Source organism: Osmerus eperlanus, chromosome 11, assembly GCF_963692335.1.
Source record: "Osmerus eperlanus chromosome 11, fOsmEpe2.1, whole genome shotgun sequence".
Classification (NCBI taxonomy): domain Eukaryota; kingdom Metazoa; phylum Chordata; class Actinopteri; order Osmeriformes; family Osmeridae; genus Osmerus; species Osmerus eperlanus.
Genome location: NC_085028.1, coordinates 10,798,417 through 10,817,586, shown reverse-complemented (window position 1 = coordinate 10,817,586; position 19,170 = coordinate 10,798,417). Strand labels below are relative to the sequence as shown.

At 41.8% G+C, this 19,170-nt stretch overlaps 1 protein-coding gene across 2 annotated transcripts; it reads left to right on the top strand.

The window, feature by feature from the left end:
* Positions 1-751: 751 nt before the first annotated feature.
* Positions 752-18,851, top strand: cuedc1b (CUE domain containing 1b). 2 transcript variants are annotated; one of them, XM_062473629.1, is made up of 12 exons: positions 752-1,100; positions 8,645-8,742; positions 9,577-10,277; positions 11,728-11,855; positions 12,388-12,514; positions 12,646-12,892; positions 13,745-13,810; positions 14,188-14,277; positions 14,445-14,538; positions 14,644-14,702; positions 14,883-14,952; positions 15,154-18,851. In XM_062473629.1, coding segments are annotated over exons 3-12 (1,224 nt in total). In that variant the 5' UTR covers positions 752-1,100; positions 8,645-8,742; positions 9,577-9,935; the 3' UTR covers positions 15,155-18,851. The 2 variants fall into 2 exon arrangements, with proteins under 2 accessions (XP_062329613.1, XP_062329611.1); XM_062473627.1 differs by lacking the exon at positions 8,645-8,742.
* Positions 18,852-19,170: the final 319 nt, after the last annotated feature.

Sequence of the window (19,170 nt, the reverse complement as noted above, 5' to 3'; positions counted from 1 at the left end):
TTGGTGGACTGTCCATGCGGTGGATCAGTTCTGGTAGTATCTAGTAGGTATGGTTTATACATCAAATCAAATTTACCTCAAGGCACTTTTGCAGGTGGAAGGATCTGATTTATGCAAGCCAAATGGTAATTATTTCACCTACACTATTAATGAGATATGGACTGGAGTTTCTTATTCAGTGCCTTCACTGGCTTGCTGGTTCATCGTTGGTGTACCAAGAAGTTCCTCTGCGTCTGTTAAAAGTCGATTAGAGTATACGTTTTCTGCTGAGTTGAGAGCTGTCGAGTTAGTTTAATGCCACCTACCAGCCAATCAGAAACACCAGCAGCAGCCCCCCGACGACAGGATTTCTGTCCCAAACGTTGACAGGTAGCCTAACAGTGAATCTCAAAAACCTTATCTGGATGGAGCAAAGAGATGTAATATACAGGCAGAAGAAGCTTTTTTCTACTTTTGCTAGATTATGTGCCCTTTGACACGGTTTTACAAAATGTGTGCACTCAAGGCAAAGAGAGTGGGTAACATGCATTTGTTCTGTTGTCATTCCTCCTTATTCCTCGGCACTTGCTCTCAGACCTGTGGCTTTGTTTCCTGCAATCACAGATCAGCTGTTTTACCATGAAAATGTATGGCAGATATTTTTTGGAGCCTAATTTTAATACATTTTATCATACATAATTACAAAAGAGGCGTTTTATGTCGGTGTCTTAGACACACATGTATCCACTAAATTGACCAATGCAGCAAATACCTCATTGTTGCCCTAATGTGTAGTAGTATTTTCCCCCTTTTCGCCACTAGGAAGCTGTCTCTGTTTTCTAGAACTACACTATACATAGATGCAGGAGCCTCTTTCTGAACACACTTCAGCTCGTCTGGTATTTTTTTCCACAATGCCCTGGTGTGAGCTAGTAGCTTTTATCAGTCAACACAGGGCCATGAAAATACGAACCAGTGTGGACTCGGTCTCGGGCGCACCAAGACAACTGGTAGAGAGAATGGTCTGATGTCGAGTCAGTCAATGGACGGACAGTGTTTGCCGAATACTACGATTTGCAATATCTGATCAAAACTCAGAACGTGGACTGTTTTCTCATCCTGTAAGTAAACACACATATTGACAGAATAGCTAACGAAATATATTTTTGTTTAGCTAGCTTGAAAACATGTCAAGTTTGTATTAGCTAGCCATGTTTGATTACGATTGAAAACAAGAAGTGTATTAAATCAAAGCGTCATACTGTGCGTAATTGTTCAATATTAAAAGACACTGGTGCAAGAACATCACAGCTAGTTTGCCAAGATTCCTTGAATGATTCCCTTGCACTAGACTAGCTAGCTAGCGGGTCTGTTTTATCATGGGATTAGCTAGCTAGCGACTAGGCTACTGAGGCCTCTTTAGAATAATATTGAACTAGACTGTCTTTACGCTCAGTGAATGTTTATTGCACTGGCATTGTGCTAGTCGGGCCATATCTACATGGTATAGCCTACACACAACTAGCTCTAATCAAAACGAGATATTTAATGTGTCAAAAAGTCAATAGGCTTAAAGTGTCTGACTCGCCTGCCATCAGTACGAGTACTGAGAAATCACTTTCCAAGAGCAATTGTTGTCAGGGTTAAAACATAGTTTAGCACCTCACTATAACTTTTAAAACAAAGTTTTGTCAAACATAAATCCGACAATGCATTGACCTGGGAGCTGACTACTGTGTAATGTCAGCTGTTTAGCTCGTGCTAGTATGTAGTTGTAACTGCTTTGGAGCAGCTGCAATAAGACAGGATCCTAGGAAGTCACTCAATATTCTGGCCGATAGAGCCAGAACATTGCCATTTGTCTTTACTACAAGTGAAGGTGACACTTTAGCATGAAACATGAAAACAACAAAATGAAAATTCGAATTCTGCAATCATTAATTAAACTGTCTTGGATTCTAATCGACCAGTCAATTTTTTAACCAGGCGAATTATGTGGCTCATGCTCAGAGCACGGTGACCTTTGTCATGGTTTAGTATGTGTGATTCTTCTCGCAGTTAAAACAAGGTCATAGATTCATGCTGTACAGTTAGGTCCATAAATATTTGGACATTGACACAATTTTCATCATTTTGGCTCTGTATACCACCACTATGGATTTAAGATGAAACAATCAAGATGTGCTTTAAGTGCAGACTTTCAGCTTTAATTTCAGGGTATTTACATCCAAATCAGGTGAACGGTGTAGGAATTACAACACGTTTGATATGTGGCCCCCCCCTTTTTAAGGGACCAAAAGTAATTGGACAATTGGCTGCTCAGCTGTTCCATGGCCAGGTGTATGTTATTCCCTCATGGGAGTTCGTTATTTCATTGACAAGGAGCAGATAAAAGGTCTAGAGTTCATTTCAAGTATGGTATTTGTGTTTGGAATCTGTTGCTGTCAACTCTCAATATGAAGTCCAAAGAGCTGTCACCATCAGTGAAGCAAGCCATCGTTAGGCTGAAAAATGAAAACAAACCTATCAGAGAGATAGCAAAAACATTAGGTGTGGCCAAATCAACTGTTTGGTACATTCTTAAAAAGAAAGAACGCACTGGTGAGCTCAGCAACACCAAAAGACCCGGAAGACCACGGAAAACAACTGTGGTGGATGACAGAAGAATTCTTTCCCTGGTGAAGAAAAACCCCTTCACAACAGTTGGCCAGATCAAGAACACTCTCCAGGAGGTAGGTGTATCTGTGTCAAAGTCAACAATTAAGAGAAGACTTCACCAGAGTAAATACAGAGGGTTCACCACAAGATGTAAACCATTGGTGAGTCTCAAAAACAGGAAGACCAGATTAGAGTTTGCCAAAAAACATCTAAAAGACCCTGTACAGTTCTGGAACAACATCCTATGGACAGATGAGACAAAGATCAACTTGTACCAGAATGATGGGAAGAGAAGAGTATGGAGAAGGGAAGGAACTGCTCATGATCCAAAGCATACCACCTCATCAGTGAAGCATAGTGGAGGTAGTGTTATGGCGTGGGCATGTATGGCTGCCAATGGAACTGGTTCCCTTGTATTTATCGATGATGTGACTGCTGACAAAAGCAGTAGGATGAATTCTGAAGTGTTTCTGGCAATATTATCTGCTCAGATTCAGCCTAATGCTTCAGAACTCATAGGACGGCGCTTCACAGTGCAGATGGACAATGACCCGAAGCATACTGCGAAAGCAACCAAAGAGTTTTTTAAGGAAAAGAAGTGGAATGTTCTGCAATGGCCAAGTCAATCACCTGACCTAAATCCAATTGAGCATGCATTTCACTTGCTAAAGACAAAACTGAAGGGAAAATGCCCCAAGAACAAGCAGGAACTGAAGACAGTTGCAGTAGAGGCCTGGCAGAGCATCACCAGGGACGAAACCCAGCGTCTGATGTCTATGGGTTCCAGACTTCAGGCTGTCATTGACTGCAAAGGATTTGCAACCAAGTATTAAAAGTGACAATTAGATTTATGATTATGTTAGTTTGTCCAATTATTTTTGGTCCCTTAAAAAGGGGGGGGGGGGCACATATAAAATGTGTTGTAATTCCTACACCGTCCTACACCGTTCACCTGATTTGGATGTAAATACCCTGAAATTAAAGCTGAAAGTCTGCACTTAAAGCACATCTTGATTGTTTCATTTCAAATCCATTGTGGTGGTATACAGAGCCAAAATGATAAATTGTGTCAATGTCCAAATATTTATGGACCTAACTGTATGTGATTTTAGTACCAAAGTCCTCGTTTTAACACTGAACATCACTTTGGAATTGTTTTGAGTTGTTTGTGCATCGGCAGGGATTGATACATCATTTTGATGTAGACCTAGTATTGTATTTAGAATCTTTACACACTACTCACATCGCTTTCATTGAGATAGCTCATGACGATCCCCATTGCTCTTTAACCTTGCATCCTCATCTGCACAAGATCCATGAACTGAGGGATGTCAACGTGTCAGTCATGCATGTCACCCTAAGCAGTCAATGATGCAGGAGGGATGGTGAAAAGAACCCTGTCATCGCTTCTCTAAGTTTGTCCCTACCAGTCGCCACTCCCTTCCACGGTCCCTTGTACCTAGGCCCCTAACAGAGATGGCTGGGATTACAGTCCAGCCCTGAGAATCAGAGGAAATGTCTGAATTATTGCACAATAAATCCTGAGATTGAACTGAATCCTAACCATAGTTTATATAAGTGGTTCCTCTGCCTGTCTCTAGTTGGTATTATGAAGCTGTCTGTTCTCATGATGCATCACACCACTCGGAGTCCTTTAAAACATTCTCCTGTATACCATAATTCTGTGGATGAAAGGAAATATGGGGAGGGTGAAGGGTGTCCTCTTGAGTCACAGACCCACTTATAGACCGGGGTCACCAGACAGCTTCAACCCTCTTATAAGAAATGTCCGTAAGCTTCTTACGATACATGTCACACTTGGGCTTGTTACTCAGCACACAGCTCGCTGATGTTGCACTAGAATAGGGCAACAAAGGACTATTTGACATTATGAATGGAATGATATTTTTCACATTATTTTCTACCTCCCTGGGCTAAGGAGCAAAAGCTTCCCTATTCCCTTGTGTGGCAGATGGCCCAGAAACAGCCCGCTGCAACCATTACTGTGTCATTATTAGTTTTATAGCGTGTGTTCTGACAGATGTAGCAGGCCTGCACATTTGAAGCTTCCAGGAAGAACAGAGGAGGGAGGTTCTTTTGAGATTTCCAGTAATTTTCCTGACATGGATGTGCACCTTTCTCACTCACTGCCTACCATCCTGTGTCTGCATACCTTTCTCTCTTTCTGTCTCTCTCCCCCCACCCTTTTTTTCTGTACAGAACAAGGTCATTGAACAGGAGGCTTATGGGCTATTGGAGTAGTCAGGGGCTTCGGTTCAGTGCTCTACTGTTTAACAGTGTAGTGCTATGCTTATGGGTCACAAAGGATCATTGTAATTGGTTGAGGGGAGCAACTGTTCTATTTTGCTTCTCAAAGTGGACTTTTTTATTTATTTATGCTTTACCTTGGTGACCTTGATAAAACACTCCACTCCACCACAGTTACTATTGCTACTCACCATTCTATATTTGATTATGCCCACACTGCCCAAACTCCTCTGCCTATCATTGGAAATAGTGAAGTCAAAATATGGGAATACTGTAGCTACAGCAGGATTTCCTGTTTGGCTGTGCTTAGAGGAGCTGTTAGGCAATGGACTGCAGAAGGGGAGGACATCGAAAATTGTCTCACAATGGGACCATGCATGTAAGACAAGCTATTCATGGTGGTTATTTTGTCCAGACGGTCTGGTAGTGTCTTGATGATCAAATGTTGAATCTGCTTGAGTTATAATCTGAAATAGTCACCTCTTCTAATCACCTCTCGCTAGGTCTGAAATCTAGGTCTCTCTTGTGACCAATTTGTACATTCAGGCTTGCAAAACAATGAATCTGTGAGTAAGATTGTGAGTGAGGAGGCAATAGGCCACTGACACACTAATTTAATAATCAGAGTCAATGGACCCGGTGTACTGGTTTATGCATACAACATGGTTTGATATCTCATGGATCAACATCAACTTTAAGGCTTGTCCTAAATGTTCATGTTCGTCCAAAATCTTACCCTCAGAAACTTCATTGTTTTCTCAAAGCCCTTCGTGGCCTGCCTAGTATATTACTTTGTGACCTCAAACCACTTCTGACCACTCATAGAGCAGTGTTGCTCCAAGTCAGAGATGCCTCTGACCACTCATAGAGCAGTGTTGCTCCAAGTCAGAGATGCCTTTGACCACTCATAGAGCAATGTTGCTCCAAGTCAGAGATGCCTCTGACTACAGAATACACTACCAGCATGTGGGTGTCATTGTAAAAATCACAAAAAACCTGAATACAAAAGCATGTCTGGACCTAACACAACACTGTACTGTGTAAGCTACATGGTGCTCTGTTGTGAAAGTGGAAAATAGACCAAATTCTAGAAAAGGTCTGTGGAAACAGTCTGGGACTTTCTCCCTGCGGTCTTTGTTGGCTGTCATGATCCTATAGCAAGAGGCGTGTTTTCATATGCGCTACCACTGGTCCTGTGGACTCTCACTGGCCCCACCAGGGACCTGGGACTCATGGTGGAGATCCAAATTTGATGTAGCAATGTGAAAACACATTCCGAGGATGTTTATGGTTGTAGGTTGTGATTTTTGCTAATGGTTACGATTCCAGTGGTGGAAGCCATTGTCACGGGCAATTACTCTATTAATATGTTTCAGTGATCACTGAACTGTTTGTCAGAATCATAGCAAATCCTTCACTTCATGCTTTAGTAATGACAGGCTCGGTTTCCAATGGATTTTAGTCTCCATGGTGCCATGGTGCTCGTCACTGGGCTAGTTATTATATTGCTTATGACAAGCATGGCCCCAGAATTGATTTCCTAGCCTGGTTTCAAAATGGTGTTTTTAAGAGCTGCAACATCTGGCTGGCCTGTTTGGCCTGCGGCCAACAATGAAGCAGGATATGATCCTTTTTTAATTCACATGTGCAGCAGCATCTGAGAACCTTGGTTACTTTAGAGTTAGTCCGAAAGTATAGGCTGTGTGTGCATGCGTGCACACTGTGCTTTTCTAAAAGCCACGTTGCCATGGTGTTTTTTCTGTTATTTGAGGGGATTTTGAATGGGGGCGGCCGGGTGACCCTCTTTGACTTGATCCGTTGGCTCCTCTACAGAAAAGAGGGGCCTTACTCACTAGCAGTGACTGCTGAACGGACGTGAAAACACACAGTACAGCCCCGGACTGTGAAATAGCTTGACTTTGAATGGGAGCGACACTAGCTTAGAAAAGGAAGTAGCTCCAGAAGGACTCTAAGCTGTCTGATTTGATTTGGCGGTTTTCAGGACACCCATGGTCACCTGATGACACAATGACCCTCTCATCTATTGTTTTTTGTAGTCTGACACATGAACGTCTGGGGTGTAATAAATTTTTTTTTGCAGCCTTGTTTGGGGTATTCTTCACCAAGTATTCCTCTTCGTTACAAAGTGGTCAAGTCCTATTCCCAATGTTCTCAATCCTTTCAGACGGGTAAGGTAGTCAGCTTTACAGTACACTTTCTGACGATCCCGTGTGTCACTTTTACACACACGCACAACTTTTTTTTACTTGATCCCAAACAAGCACAACTCAGACACATGCACTTGGAAAGTGTCTCACGATTGCCAAGGCGCTCTGTTTACATCAGCACTCTTTTACATCTATGTTGATGAGAAGTCAAAGCAGGGTGGGGTGAAGTGGGGGGCAGTGGCCGGGGCCTGGCACTGCCATGTGGCTCGGGGCTGGCACTGGGCGCATTGTTCCTTCCATCACAGGGATTTCTTTTCCCAGCACTAGGGGGGGACGACTGAAAACGAGGAGAGGAAAGGGGAGGCATAGGAGGTGTGGCCAATATTGAGGACATCAGAGAGATGCTACAGCTTCTCTGTTGACCACCACATTCCTTTTAACCTCCCCCCCCCTGCTCCCTCCCCCTTTCATCTTACATTTACATTTAGTCATTTAGCAGACGCTCTTATCCAGAGCGACTTACAGTAAGTACAGAGACATTCCTCCGAGACAAGTAGGGTGAAGTGCCTTGCCCAAGGACACAACGTCAGTTGGCATGACCGGGAATCGAACTGGCAACCTTCGGATTACTAGCCCGATTCCCTCACCGCTCAGGCACCTGACTCCCCATCTTGTAATGGAAACCAGAGATGAGGAACATCCAGATGTGTAGACTTAGAGATAACTCATGTCAGGGATTATGTAAACTCTCTTTATGATTATGTCCATGTTTTCTGCCAAGGAGAGGTCACTCTAAGGCACTGAATAATGTATTGCTCTTTGACTTGAATTCTGGAAGAATTTCCCTTTGTGCATGTTCCTGTTTTGGGTCAGCAGACCACTTTGTTTGTTAGGGTGTTGTATGAGTCAGCATACATGTAGAATCTCTCTTTCCATTTAAAAGTGTACCTCAAACCAGCCAAGTGTCCAATTCTAAACAATCAGACACCCTTCAGGTCAGGATAGGTTATAACCTATCCTGACCGTATTTATACAAGACCACCAGCCAAATAGCAGTATGTTGTTCTGGTTACGGGAACAGTAATGTGTATATATATCCTGTGGCTGTATCCTGATAGCCATGTCAAGGGACTGGAGGCCACACAAGGCATTACATAATATCTCCCATGTTGGGATCATTCATTTATAACTGGTCACACTTAGCCTACAAAAACATAAAAATTGTTCAGTATTTTCAGCATTCTGGACTTTCTCTTGATCAAATGCCCTCAAGTTAAAAGAAAATAGAACTTACATTTTCTGTACAGGAAACAAGTGTACATGCTGTGAGATATTGTTTGGGCAGAATAGTCAGCCAGAATGTATGGACCCTTCATTGACCAACCCTTGACCCATTTAGATCCACCTCTAAAGACTCCAGTCAATCTCTCCAATCTTTCCTGCTCTGTCAGTTTTGTCAGCGTCTATCTACGTATCAGAGAGAACTATTTATATTGACAAAAGGTATCGTGCTTGCTACCCGGTGGCCCTGGTTTATTTGTGGGGACTTATTTGTTCACTTCCTATCACAGCTGTTACCAACTGACCTGAGTGGTTGCAACCTGGTCAAAAGCAGAGGTCTCTATGGATGGCCATTAGTACTATCTACATCGGCCTGATATCAGTGACGGTAAGCTGGGCTAAGATCTTTAGACGGTATGCACTCATAGCTTATTGTGTGTGTGTCCTGCATTAGCACACACTTACCATGGGTCTCAGCCATGTCTTGGCTAATCAACAAAAATGTGCGTATTTCAACTGATCATTCTACTGATATTTGTCTGATTATTGTTGCTAATTGATTGTGAATGTATGGCCTCTGTCCCATAATCCACTGACTGTTATGATTGAGTGTTTTGGCCGTGACTAGACTAAACCATCATGGACGTCTCATTTTTGGGGATCCCTCTCCAGCTCTCCCTTAGCTTCAGTTGGTGTCTGCTTTTTTGTTTATGCCACAGTTGCCATGGCAATGCTGGACACTGGCACGGTTTAGTACAGCGAGAGAGAGGACAGAAGAACTTGCATTAATGTGATCAAATAAGACCCCATCCCCCAGCGGGGTGTGGACTGAAGAGACCGCCCCCCCCCCCCCCCCGCGCGCGCGCGCCCACGGACACCCCTGAGTGAATCATGAAGTGGACTTTGCGTAGGCCAGACAAGATCCAAAAGGACCTTTTCAACTGCTGTTATCCTCTGTTAGACTTCTATTAAGCTCAATCTAACAAAAATAAAAATGGCAGGAAAGAGTGCTCTTTTAATGCTGTTAAAATATTGAGCCTAAATATCACATACTTCCTGAAACCATAAGTATAAATACAATTAGTACTATAGATTATTGCTCTCGGATTTGGGGTCTGACATGCTTATTAAAGGAGAAAAATGTTGAAATAAATGGTCAAACCAGGTACTTGTGGTAAATATGATGTTGTCTATATCTTCTGATTGGATATTTCTCTTTCAGGTGCTGTTCTGAGCTCAAGATGCAGCTGTAAGAGTTGATTGCCCGTCAGATCATAAAAACTGGTGACACACAAGCGCAGTCTCTCCAAGCCTCTGCTGGGCACTTGTCACTGCTGCCACAGCCCACTGTGTTGGATGCTGCTGAATAACAAGCAGAGGAAGAGAAAAAGAAGAAGAGTTAAACTCCCCCTCCTTAGGACCGCCATGTTTGTGTTATGATGAGAAACTGATTTAAGGAGAAGCTTGTCAAATCTGAGGGCAGTTTAGCGAGATCAAAACAAGAAAGTGACAGAAGAGTGTTTGAGGTAAGTGCCAAGGTGCCAGGCTAACTAGGTTGGCAGTGCCAGTTCAGGCGAAAGAATGACCAGCCTATTCAAGCGCAGCAGCAGTAATGGAGGCTCAAGAGGAGGAGGAGGAGGGGGCGGCGGCAGTGGTGGTGGTGGTGGTGGGGGTGGTGGCGGTTCCACCCAGGGAGAGCTCAACAACAGCCGTCCAAATCGGCAAGTCCGGCGCCTTGAGTTCAACCAGGCCATGGAGGACTTCAAGATCATGTTCCCCAGCATGGACTATGAGGTCATAGAGTGCGTGCTGCGCTCGAACAACGGGGCAGTGGATGCCACCATCGATCAGCTGCTTCAGATGAGCATCGACGGAGGCGGCTCGGATGACAGCTCCGACTCTGATGACAGCATCCCCCCAGAGGTCAGTGAGAAGTCTCCTGAGTCACCTACTGTCCGGAGCCAAGGCCTAGTACCCCAGTGTTTCTCAACTTCTGCTCTACAACAACATTGGGAGTGCATGGTTTTGTTGTAGCCTGTCACTGGCCTCCCATCACTTCTTGTTTATCATTTGAATAGCTGTAAAGAGAACCTGTTTTCAAAACGGTTTGGAAGAGTGTGGTGCTTTAGTAGCCACTAGTATTAGTATGTTATAAATATTAAATTATGTTTTAGTCGAGTTTGTCCGGCGGGGCCCAAGCTTTTAGATTTTAGCGTAATGGCTACCAACAACCTTGTGACTTGCCAGCCCAAGACTACATGTGAAAGTGTTCTCATTCCTCAACTCATGTTGAAGTACTAATGATCAAGGTATGGATACTATAGAAAGAGACTAGTTATTAGGGATGAACTATACAACTAACATTTGTACTGCTTGACCCAATAGTTCACCAGACGGTTTTAAAGTGCCTTAAAGTTTAAAGTTTACCTGCCTGTTGAGCAAGACAGTAGGTGCTGTTTTAGTGCAATGCTTGTAAATATAATTAATTCCCTCTTAGCTTAGAAAGGAATATGGAGTTTAACAGACCCTTTGAACAGTTTTAAGTGGCCTACTGGTGTGTGTTACTGGCAACTCTTTCTGGTTACCTTCAAAATGGTGTAGGTTGGGGTTGGACTTGTTTTTATGTAGCACTGTTAATCCCAGACACTTCATGTTGTCCTGCAGCTAGCTTTGTGACCCATTGGATATGTTGCTGATTTGAGCAACTCCCGGAGAGAGCAGAGATTGAATTTGATCCCAACTCAAGCGAAAAACTAAAGTGCATCTGTTAGTACACTTACATTCTCCACCCACATGCACGCGCGCACACACACTCACATTAACCTGCTTCTCCATCTATTCTTGTTCTTGGAGTGAGCAGTTGTCCCATTTTCAAGTGTGGTTAAATAGCATTCATGATGGATCAACTTGGTTAGGCCTTTCAGTGCAGTACATGATTCTATTCTAGTCATATTCAGTCAGAGTTCTGTTGTCACAATCCTTACAACTAAAATGTGTATAATATGTACAACCGAAATTGGCATCAATGACAGAAAGGCCATTTAGAGCCCATTTCTCTCTTGAGCATATTACATTTCAAGCAAAGTCATGTTAGGGTAAACTGAAACCCAAGTCTCTAGAACAAGAAGTAGAATCAGCATGCTAAATGTAGTACTGTTTCCATGCTTCAGTTCTTAGCGAGACACTAGTTTAACCCAGATATGGGTCATTGGTATTATACTTGTAGTATTCTCAGTTTAATCTAACTTTATAATCTTATTTGAACAGCTCTATTCTGATGTGTAGCCTCCAGAGTATTTTCAGAGGAACTTTTGAGTGTGCTGGTGTGTAAGAATAGTTTGTTCAAATCAAATTACAAAATATTTTCACGCAGATTTTGGAGCGGACATTGGAACCGGACAGCTCAGATGAGGAACCGCCCCCTGTTTACTCCCCACCAACCTACGACATGCACATCTATGACCGGAAATACCCAGAGGCCCCACCCACCCCTCCACCAAGGTAAAACAAGAACAGGAAGTGTCTTGATTAAGAAAAGCTTTCACTTGATTTAATCTTGACAAAAATAATGCTCCCCTGCTTCTAAATGGGTTTATTCATCTAACCTAACTGGATAGACATTAATTAAGGGTTCCTAGACATTTTAGTTGTCTATCCAGTCAAACACAAAATGGGACTGAACTACAAAGGTAATTTTCCTAGTGTGCCTTGCACATTGACATGCTCTGAATAAGGATGAGGATAGGGAGTCAGGCAGATCTGCCCCATGCTGTTTTGCTTTGTGAAAGCTCCACCTGTTGGCCATTTTAAGAATAGCTGCACCGTCTCAGTTTTAAGATGAACCTCTTGTTCTTATTATTGATCAATCTAATTATGAATGAATATATGAGTGAACCAGAACATAACAAATCAAGTAATCAAGCTTCCCATAGTAACAGTAGCTCTGTAGAATTTCTTTATAGTTTTTTTTAAATGATAGTTAATTATCAGTGTAGTTTCTAATTAGATTGTCACCGTCCTCCCACCCGCCTAGGTTTGAGGCCCAGCCACCCCCAGGCCACCGACAAGTCCAAAGCTACAGGAACTGGAACCCGCCTATGCTTGGGAACCTGCCTGATGACTTTTTGAGAATCTTGCCTCAGCAGAAGGACAATATAACGGTGAGCAAAGTTATTATTTGAAGTTACCAAGTTACCTTGGTGTTGGGTTTAGTACAATTGAAAGTTGATTAGCAATGCTGGGTGTACTGTGTGCATGGGTCTCATTTCCCTCTCTTTCCTTCAACATCAAGGGTTCTCAGAGTCAACAGTCCCAGCCATCTTCCTCCTCCTCTTCCTCCCTCTCCTCCATGAGCCAGAGGGAGTCTCAGGGGACTGACGGGACCCCCGGGGGGGCAGGCGGGGCATCGGGGGTCTCAGAACAAGAGCGGAAGCTCAAGCAGTATCTGGAAGACGAGCGGATTGCGTTGTTCCTTCAGAACGAGGAGTTCATGAGAGAACTGCAGCGCAACCGAGAGTTCCTCGTTGCCTTAGAGCGAGGTATGTGCACTGTTAGATACTCCAAAACCCATTCTCTCCACGGACAGAGAAACGGCACTGGAAGGGCATTTCTCTCCCAGTCTCATGAAGCTGCTTTGCAGACCACTATCATGTCAATGCTATATTAGTTCAACTCTGTATCTCTGTCTCCTGCTGTCCTTTATGCCTCTTCAGCTCCGACTTTGTTTACTAAGTTCCCATTATCACGTTGTAGATAGTTTCTGCGGAACCTTAGTATGGAAACCGTTGGAGGGTTAGTCAGGATTGGTTTTCTATCCCAGACCACAGAGTGATCTTTGCACACTTTTTGATCGAATGGGGAGCTGACTTCACGAACCCCAAAGGTCCAAACCAGTACTAAATTTGCATAAAGCAGAACCCACCCTTCCTTCTACATGGAAATCTCTGATTTATCACCAGTCTTGATTTTATAGGTTAAATGCGTGTTCATTCATACAGCAGTTACCCAGAAAGTCAGATTACTGATTTCTCTGCTTTAGAGGAAGCAAGAATCCCTTTTGTCTTCAGACTGAACCATGGGATTGGCTAAGGTGATCCCACCCAAAAGGGATTGTTAAACGTTTTCAAGATTGTGCTGATTTGACCACTTTCACTGGGTCATTTTAAATCTAGCCAGATACTTTTGATCCATTTATGCAACTGAATGAAAAAAAATCTAATTATCTAAACTGGATTCTCACATACAGTCAATGGATCAATAAGAACTGTGGTTTCTGACTGGATCTACATGATGCTCCACAAGTGGAATAATGTTGAAAATGTTCTCTCTTTGAGCTACTCCCTTCCATGTGTGCCACATTGACGCTAAACATTCACACCCTTTGTTTTTAGATCGCTTGAAGTATGAATCAAAGAAATCCAAGTCCAATCACTCATCTAGCATGGAGAATTCCACAGGTAGATGTCATTCATATGCTTCCTCTGCCAAGTTCTTTTGACTAGTTAGTGGGTGTGTGTCTAGCTGTCGTGGTCTCTTGGGTGTCCAGCCAACACGGGTCAAATAGTGGCTGGAAATCCTTTCATTCACTCAAACCTTTGCTTGAAACTGCCAGGAGTGCTCAAACTCCAAGGATTTCCAGTACTGTAGATCTATACATTCACATTGATGTTTGCTCATACTGCACATGCTCAAGCGTGTGTGTTTCTTTGACCACTGTTGATCACACACTAAATGCCGCAGACGACTAGCCCATCATGCATGTGTTTTGGTTCATTACATTTTGCAAGTGCATGCGTCTTCTTTGACGACTCCTATTAACGGTGTTGTCCTCCAGGAGAACACTGTGCCTCAGGCTCGACGGAAGCGTGCACTGCTGTCTCGGACGACGCCATGTTCAGAGACAAACTCAAACACATGGGAAAATGTAAGCACTTTTTCTCAGGGGGTCACAACTTAACACCAAGTATCACCCACCTGTCTGGGTGCATGTCTGGACGTTTGAATGACACAGCAAGCAGTCAGTTGTCATTGATGGGCAAAGACTTGAAGATGATAAAATGACCTCTCTTGCTTTGTGTCTTTGTCACCCAGCAACGAGAAAGAAGCTGTTTGAAATCGCCAGAACCTTCTCTGAGAAGACTAAGAGGAGAAAGTCAAAAAGGAGAATGCTCCTGAAACACCAGTTGTATCCTTTACCTGGTATTGCGTTGTTCCTCACAGGGTTGGTCAGTAGCTACGGATCAGCAATGTTTACTAACTAAATGTTGCCCTTAACCCTGCTTTTCTCAAGACTTGGAACGGCCAACTCTACAGCCAACCTCCTGGATGATGTGGAGGGAAACCCATGTGGTAAAGGAACATTAATCATTGATTTAAAAAGGGCTTGAAGTGTACATTTGTTACAACATTTTAGATCTTCCCACTTAGGAGTTTGTCTGATAGCAAAATAAGATAAATAAGATTAGTTTCAGACTTTGTAATGATTTATGCACTGCTCAATTCCATGTGCGTATGCGTTCGTTTACATAGAGGAGGACAGAAAACCTAAAAGGTCAGCCACTCAGGAAGATGATGAGCAAAACAGGGAACGAGTGTCATGGTGAGGACCTATAATTTAGTTTAGTAATTGCTTTCAGACACTTCACGTTTGCACCACTACCATTGAATGTTACCCAAAATTGAAATGTCATACTTGCTTTGTTTTTTTGGGGGGAGATCCTCAAAACTCTTTATAAATATTTTTCTAAAATTGTAAATATTTTACTTTAGCCTGAAAGATCTGTTGACCTCTGATTTTCAGATTGTCCCAAGCTGTACCTCATCAGGGTATCCATGGTGACTGCTGAATGACCCATGGCTGGTAGCAGAGTAGCTTTCTGATCCCTCCTAACCTCCTGTCTGGCCCCTCTCTCCAACACATGCCAACCCCTCCCAGAACCCTACCACCCTCACCCCCATATCCCAAGAGAAACAGGAACAGACTGACCTCTCTCCCTCACTCTGGGCCTTCATGTGTCCATACTGCTTTATAATCTATGTATACTGTAACTCTTTTGTTAATATATGAGTTCATATTAAGTTTTTATATATATATATATATATATATAATTTTTTTATATTGGGTCTCTTTATCTCAATTACGCATGGTAGACAGAACAACAATGATCTTGTCCATCTCACCTGTCAAAGCTTTTTCATATGACGCTAGTCCCTCCAAGTCTATACGCTGAAGTGTGCTCAAGCCCCTTTGTTTGGCTCTGAACCATATTTATACCCATTTATAAAGCATTTCTCAATTGCATCACCGACTTGACAATAGAAGCAAATGTTTATTTTCAACTGACCTTGCCTCAGTTCCACGTCACAGTGTTCAGTCTGAACAGGGCTTGTTTCTGAAGACGCTTGTGTGGAACAGATACCTTTTCAAAGTTCCACTCTCGCCGCACTTTTCTTCTGGAGATGCCCTTAACACAATGTGCTGTGGCGGTTATATCATCGTGTAGATGTCTGTGTGTGTGGATTGATGGGTGTTATTCAAGTCTATTTCAGGGTTTTTGTTTCACTCCACAATGTCACTGTTGTTAAAATGCCAAGCATAATTTTATGGCCTGCCATTTTTCAGAAACTCCTGAAATAAACCTCAATGTTTGTTTTTTCAGTATTTAAGTTATGGAAGTCAAATATCCTTCCAACTACACTGCCATATCTCTACATTCTCACTGTATATCTTTCAAGAAATACAATTAATTTTTCCTAAATATCAGTTGACATAATGAGAGTGTATTTTAAACAAGTGTTGTTCTAATGTGCACAATAATGTCATTAGCAGAAGTGTTTGATAAACAGTGATTATTATATTATTAGTGATGACAGACTAATGAATTTACATTGGGTGGGGGTGGGGGGGAGGATTACCCTTTGCTTCGAGGTGTTGCTCTCAGGTCTGAAACTTTGATTTTGGGACAGAGTGAGTGTGTTGAGTGTCCTAGTTCCATGCTAAGAAATCGCATTGCATGCAGTCTTAAGAACTGTAGAGAAGAGAGGAAGCCAATTGGCCAAATCTTTCACACTCTTATTTAGATGTATTGGCTTGTGGAATTTTACCTGATTTGAAATGAACCCTCAATCCAGCATTTGACATTCCTCACTGACATGTTAATTAATGACTGAATTAAGTTTGTTGGTTGTGTACATATATAAGGAGTAAGGTCAAAGGTCAATTAAAGCAGTGATTGTTAACAATTTTATTGACAGTTAACTTGATGTTATTGTTCCATTTCTAATTTGTATTTTGCATTTTCTATTAGGATCAATTTCCACATATTCACAACTAGATCTGAACATAATGCTTCAACCAAGGAACTTTCTAATGTCCTCTATAATCTATTGTAAAATAGCATTGTGATGTGACATCTCAATTCTGTCACAAATTAATTTGTGCCATTACTGAATAGAAAGACAGGGGGCGCCATCATCTAAGAATCAGACTTTAAAGCCATTAATGTGTGCTCCTTTACCTAAATTGTACATTTTAATTTAGTTAGAATGTGGTACTGATTAGTTAACAACTTTAACCACAAACAAGGCCTGTATATCTTTCCATATTTTAGTACAGGTGCCTCCCAGAAAGGTAGAAAGCCTTATAAGAAGTTATTTCAATGTATTATATCATATAATGTTCTCAATCCAATTGTATGACTAAATCTAATCATGATTGAGTATTGTTTTTTACCGTTCCATCTCAAAAGAATATAGAACACTGTTTATGAGAATGATCCTCTGACTGGAGTTGCTGATAGTGTCTCCACCTCCAGCGTTCTGAGTCGACATCACTTAAGACACTGTTCTTTTAGAACCATACAATTGGTCTTTTTTGGGGGTGTTTGTTTTGTAATTGAAACTCCTACCAAATGTGCCCCAACTAAAGCCTCTTTCAAAGTCAGAGATATTTCAGCCAAATGACCATAAGCAATGGAAACGTTTTGATATCAACTGCTTAACTTACTCAGTCAGGACCACTGGCTACTTGATCCACATTTATTCAATGGTCCCTTTAAGTCATGCAGGGGTGTTAACGGTAATAGTGACACAACATTTGTTTTGTCAATTTATTTTAGATTACTGCTAATGAATAATACGAGACAATGATGCTATCAAGGGTGCTACATAGAAGTATGAAAATAAGTGTCCATCAATTGTCGACAAATGTGGGAAAAAAGAAAATTACATTATAGGATGAATTTCTATGAAACAACTCCTGCAGATACCGAGGGAGCTTGGACAAGACGGGTCTTGTTTGTTTACAAATTTCAATGACATTTTACCTACTGACAGGTTAACCAGTCCAGTTTCTTTGTGTGTTTTCCAATGTTTCATGATATCAGACGTGAAGTGCTTTGTCACATTTGGCCTGACGTTTTTTTTTAAACAAAGGCACTGAGATATTTAAGGTGTTGGTCTGTATGATTTAATGGTGTTTTGTAAAATGAATGGCATCCTCTCAGGGACTATCCCCATCTTTCTTTTGCTGTTTCTAGTTTGTCTGACTCAATGAAAGCATAAACATTACTAGGAAATGACCATGGTTTCTTTCCTGGAAGGTCAATATCGTTCAGTCATCAGACACAACTGTAGATGCATTATCTTGACCATTGAGATAGACCAAAAACATAATTCACGGTTAATGTAGCCTATGGATAAGGTTATTTGGCAGCCTTCACTCCATACCTCCTCTTTCTCCTGTTTGTTGCTAGGCAAATAACAAGCTCTAATGCCTTTTGACAAAAAAGCACATTGAAATACACTTAATTTTTTAGTTTTGTACTTGCAGAGTCCCCCTTACACTCTGTCTTCCAAAATATAAGATACTGTTCGTCATACCAGTTATTGAGTCGGTCATTAGTAGTCTAATCATCACATTAATGTATGTATTTGAACTTCCTCTAATGATTTTTGGCTAAGTTCTCAAATGTGAGGTCACGTTTATCTGTTCCAATCTTTGGGAGACATTTGGCTTGGATTTAGGTTAAAGAATCTCAGTATTCTGACAGTTTATTGTACTGTATGTGTGCCGCAGGTATTTGAATGTACATGAAGATGAGGTTAGTTCTCGCAGAATAATTGCTTGTTTACACTGCAGACAATAGGCATGCAGTCTTCCAAGACTCATAGTCATAGTCCTTTTCAAAAGAATGTACAATATGCCATACTTTAGTTTGAAAACAAGCACAGAATGCCTGATTTCATTATTTTAGTATGGAACTATTTTTGCCCACCAGCCACATTGACGGCAGAAAAAGTCAGTTGTTTTAACTTAAATATCTTTGAAGAACTTGAATTTGTAAAATATAAAATACATTTGTCAGTGTCTTTTTGTTTGTGGGATTGGAAAAGAAAGGAAATGCCTGTGTTTATCCTCACAAAATGTGTGTTACGGTTGTGATAGTTGTGTTCTTAAGAGTTTCTTAGCTATTGAGATAATAAAAGTGTTGTACCCTTTCTCGTGTGCTTGTGCTATATTTGAGTCATGATTTAGATCAGGACTTGTGCACAATTCTAACAGCATTAATGTGATTAGTGCCAAGGAATGGTCTGTATTTAACAAGACAGGGCAGCAATAACATCTCAACTTTAGTATTGCATATCATTCCTTAATAAACCCCATTTGCTCGGTTCTCTGTCTGCCTATCCAGCTATCCCGGACCCTGAGCAGAAGAATCCCCTCATTTGAGGAAAATCTTCAGTTAATCTATTTTTGTGATTTTTTTTGTTACTAAATGCCCTTTTGTGGGTTTACCCAGTCCCTGGTTGTGTCTCC

Coding starts and splice junctions, on each gene's coding strand:
- cuedc1b (XM_062473627.1), top strand. CDS start 9,936: ATGACCAGCCTATTCAAGCGCAGCAGCAGTAATGGAGGCTCAAGAGGA. Junction 10,278..11,727: donor ATGACAGCATCCCCCCAGAG/GTCAGTGAGAAG, acceptor ATTTTCACGCAG/ATTTTGGAGCGGACATTGGA. Junction 12,515..12,645: donor AGCAGAAGGACAATATAACG/GTGAGCAAAGTT, acceptor TTCAACATCAAG/GGTTCTCAGAGTCAACAGTC.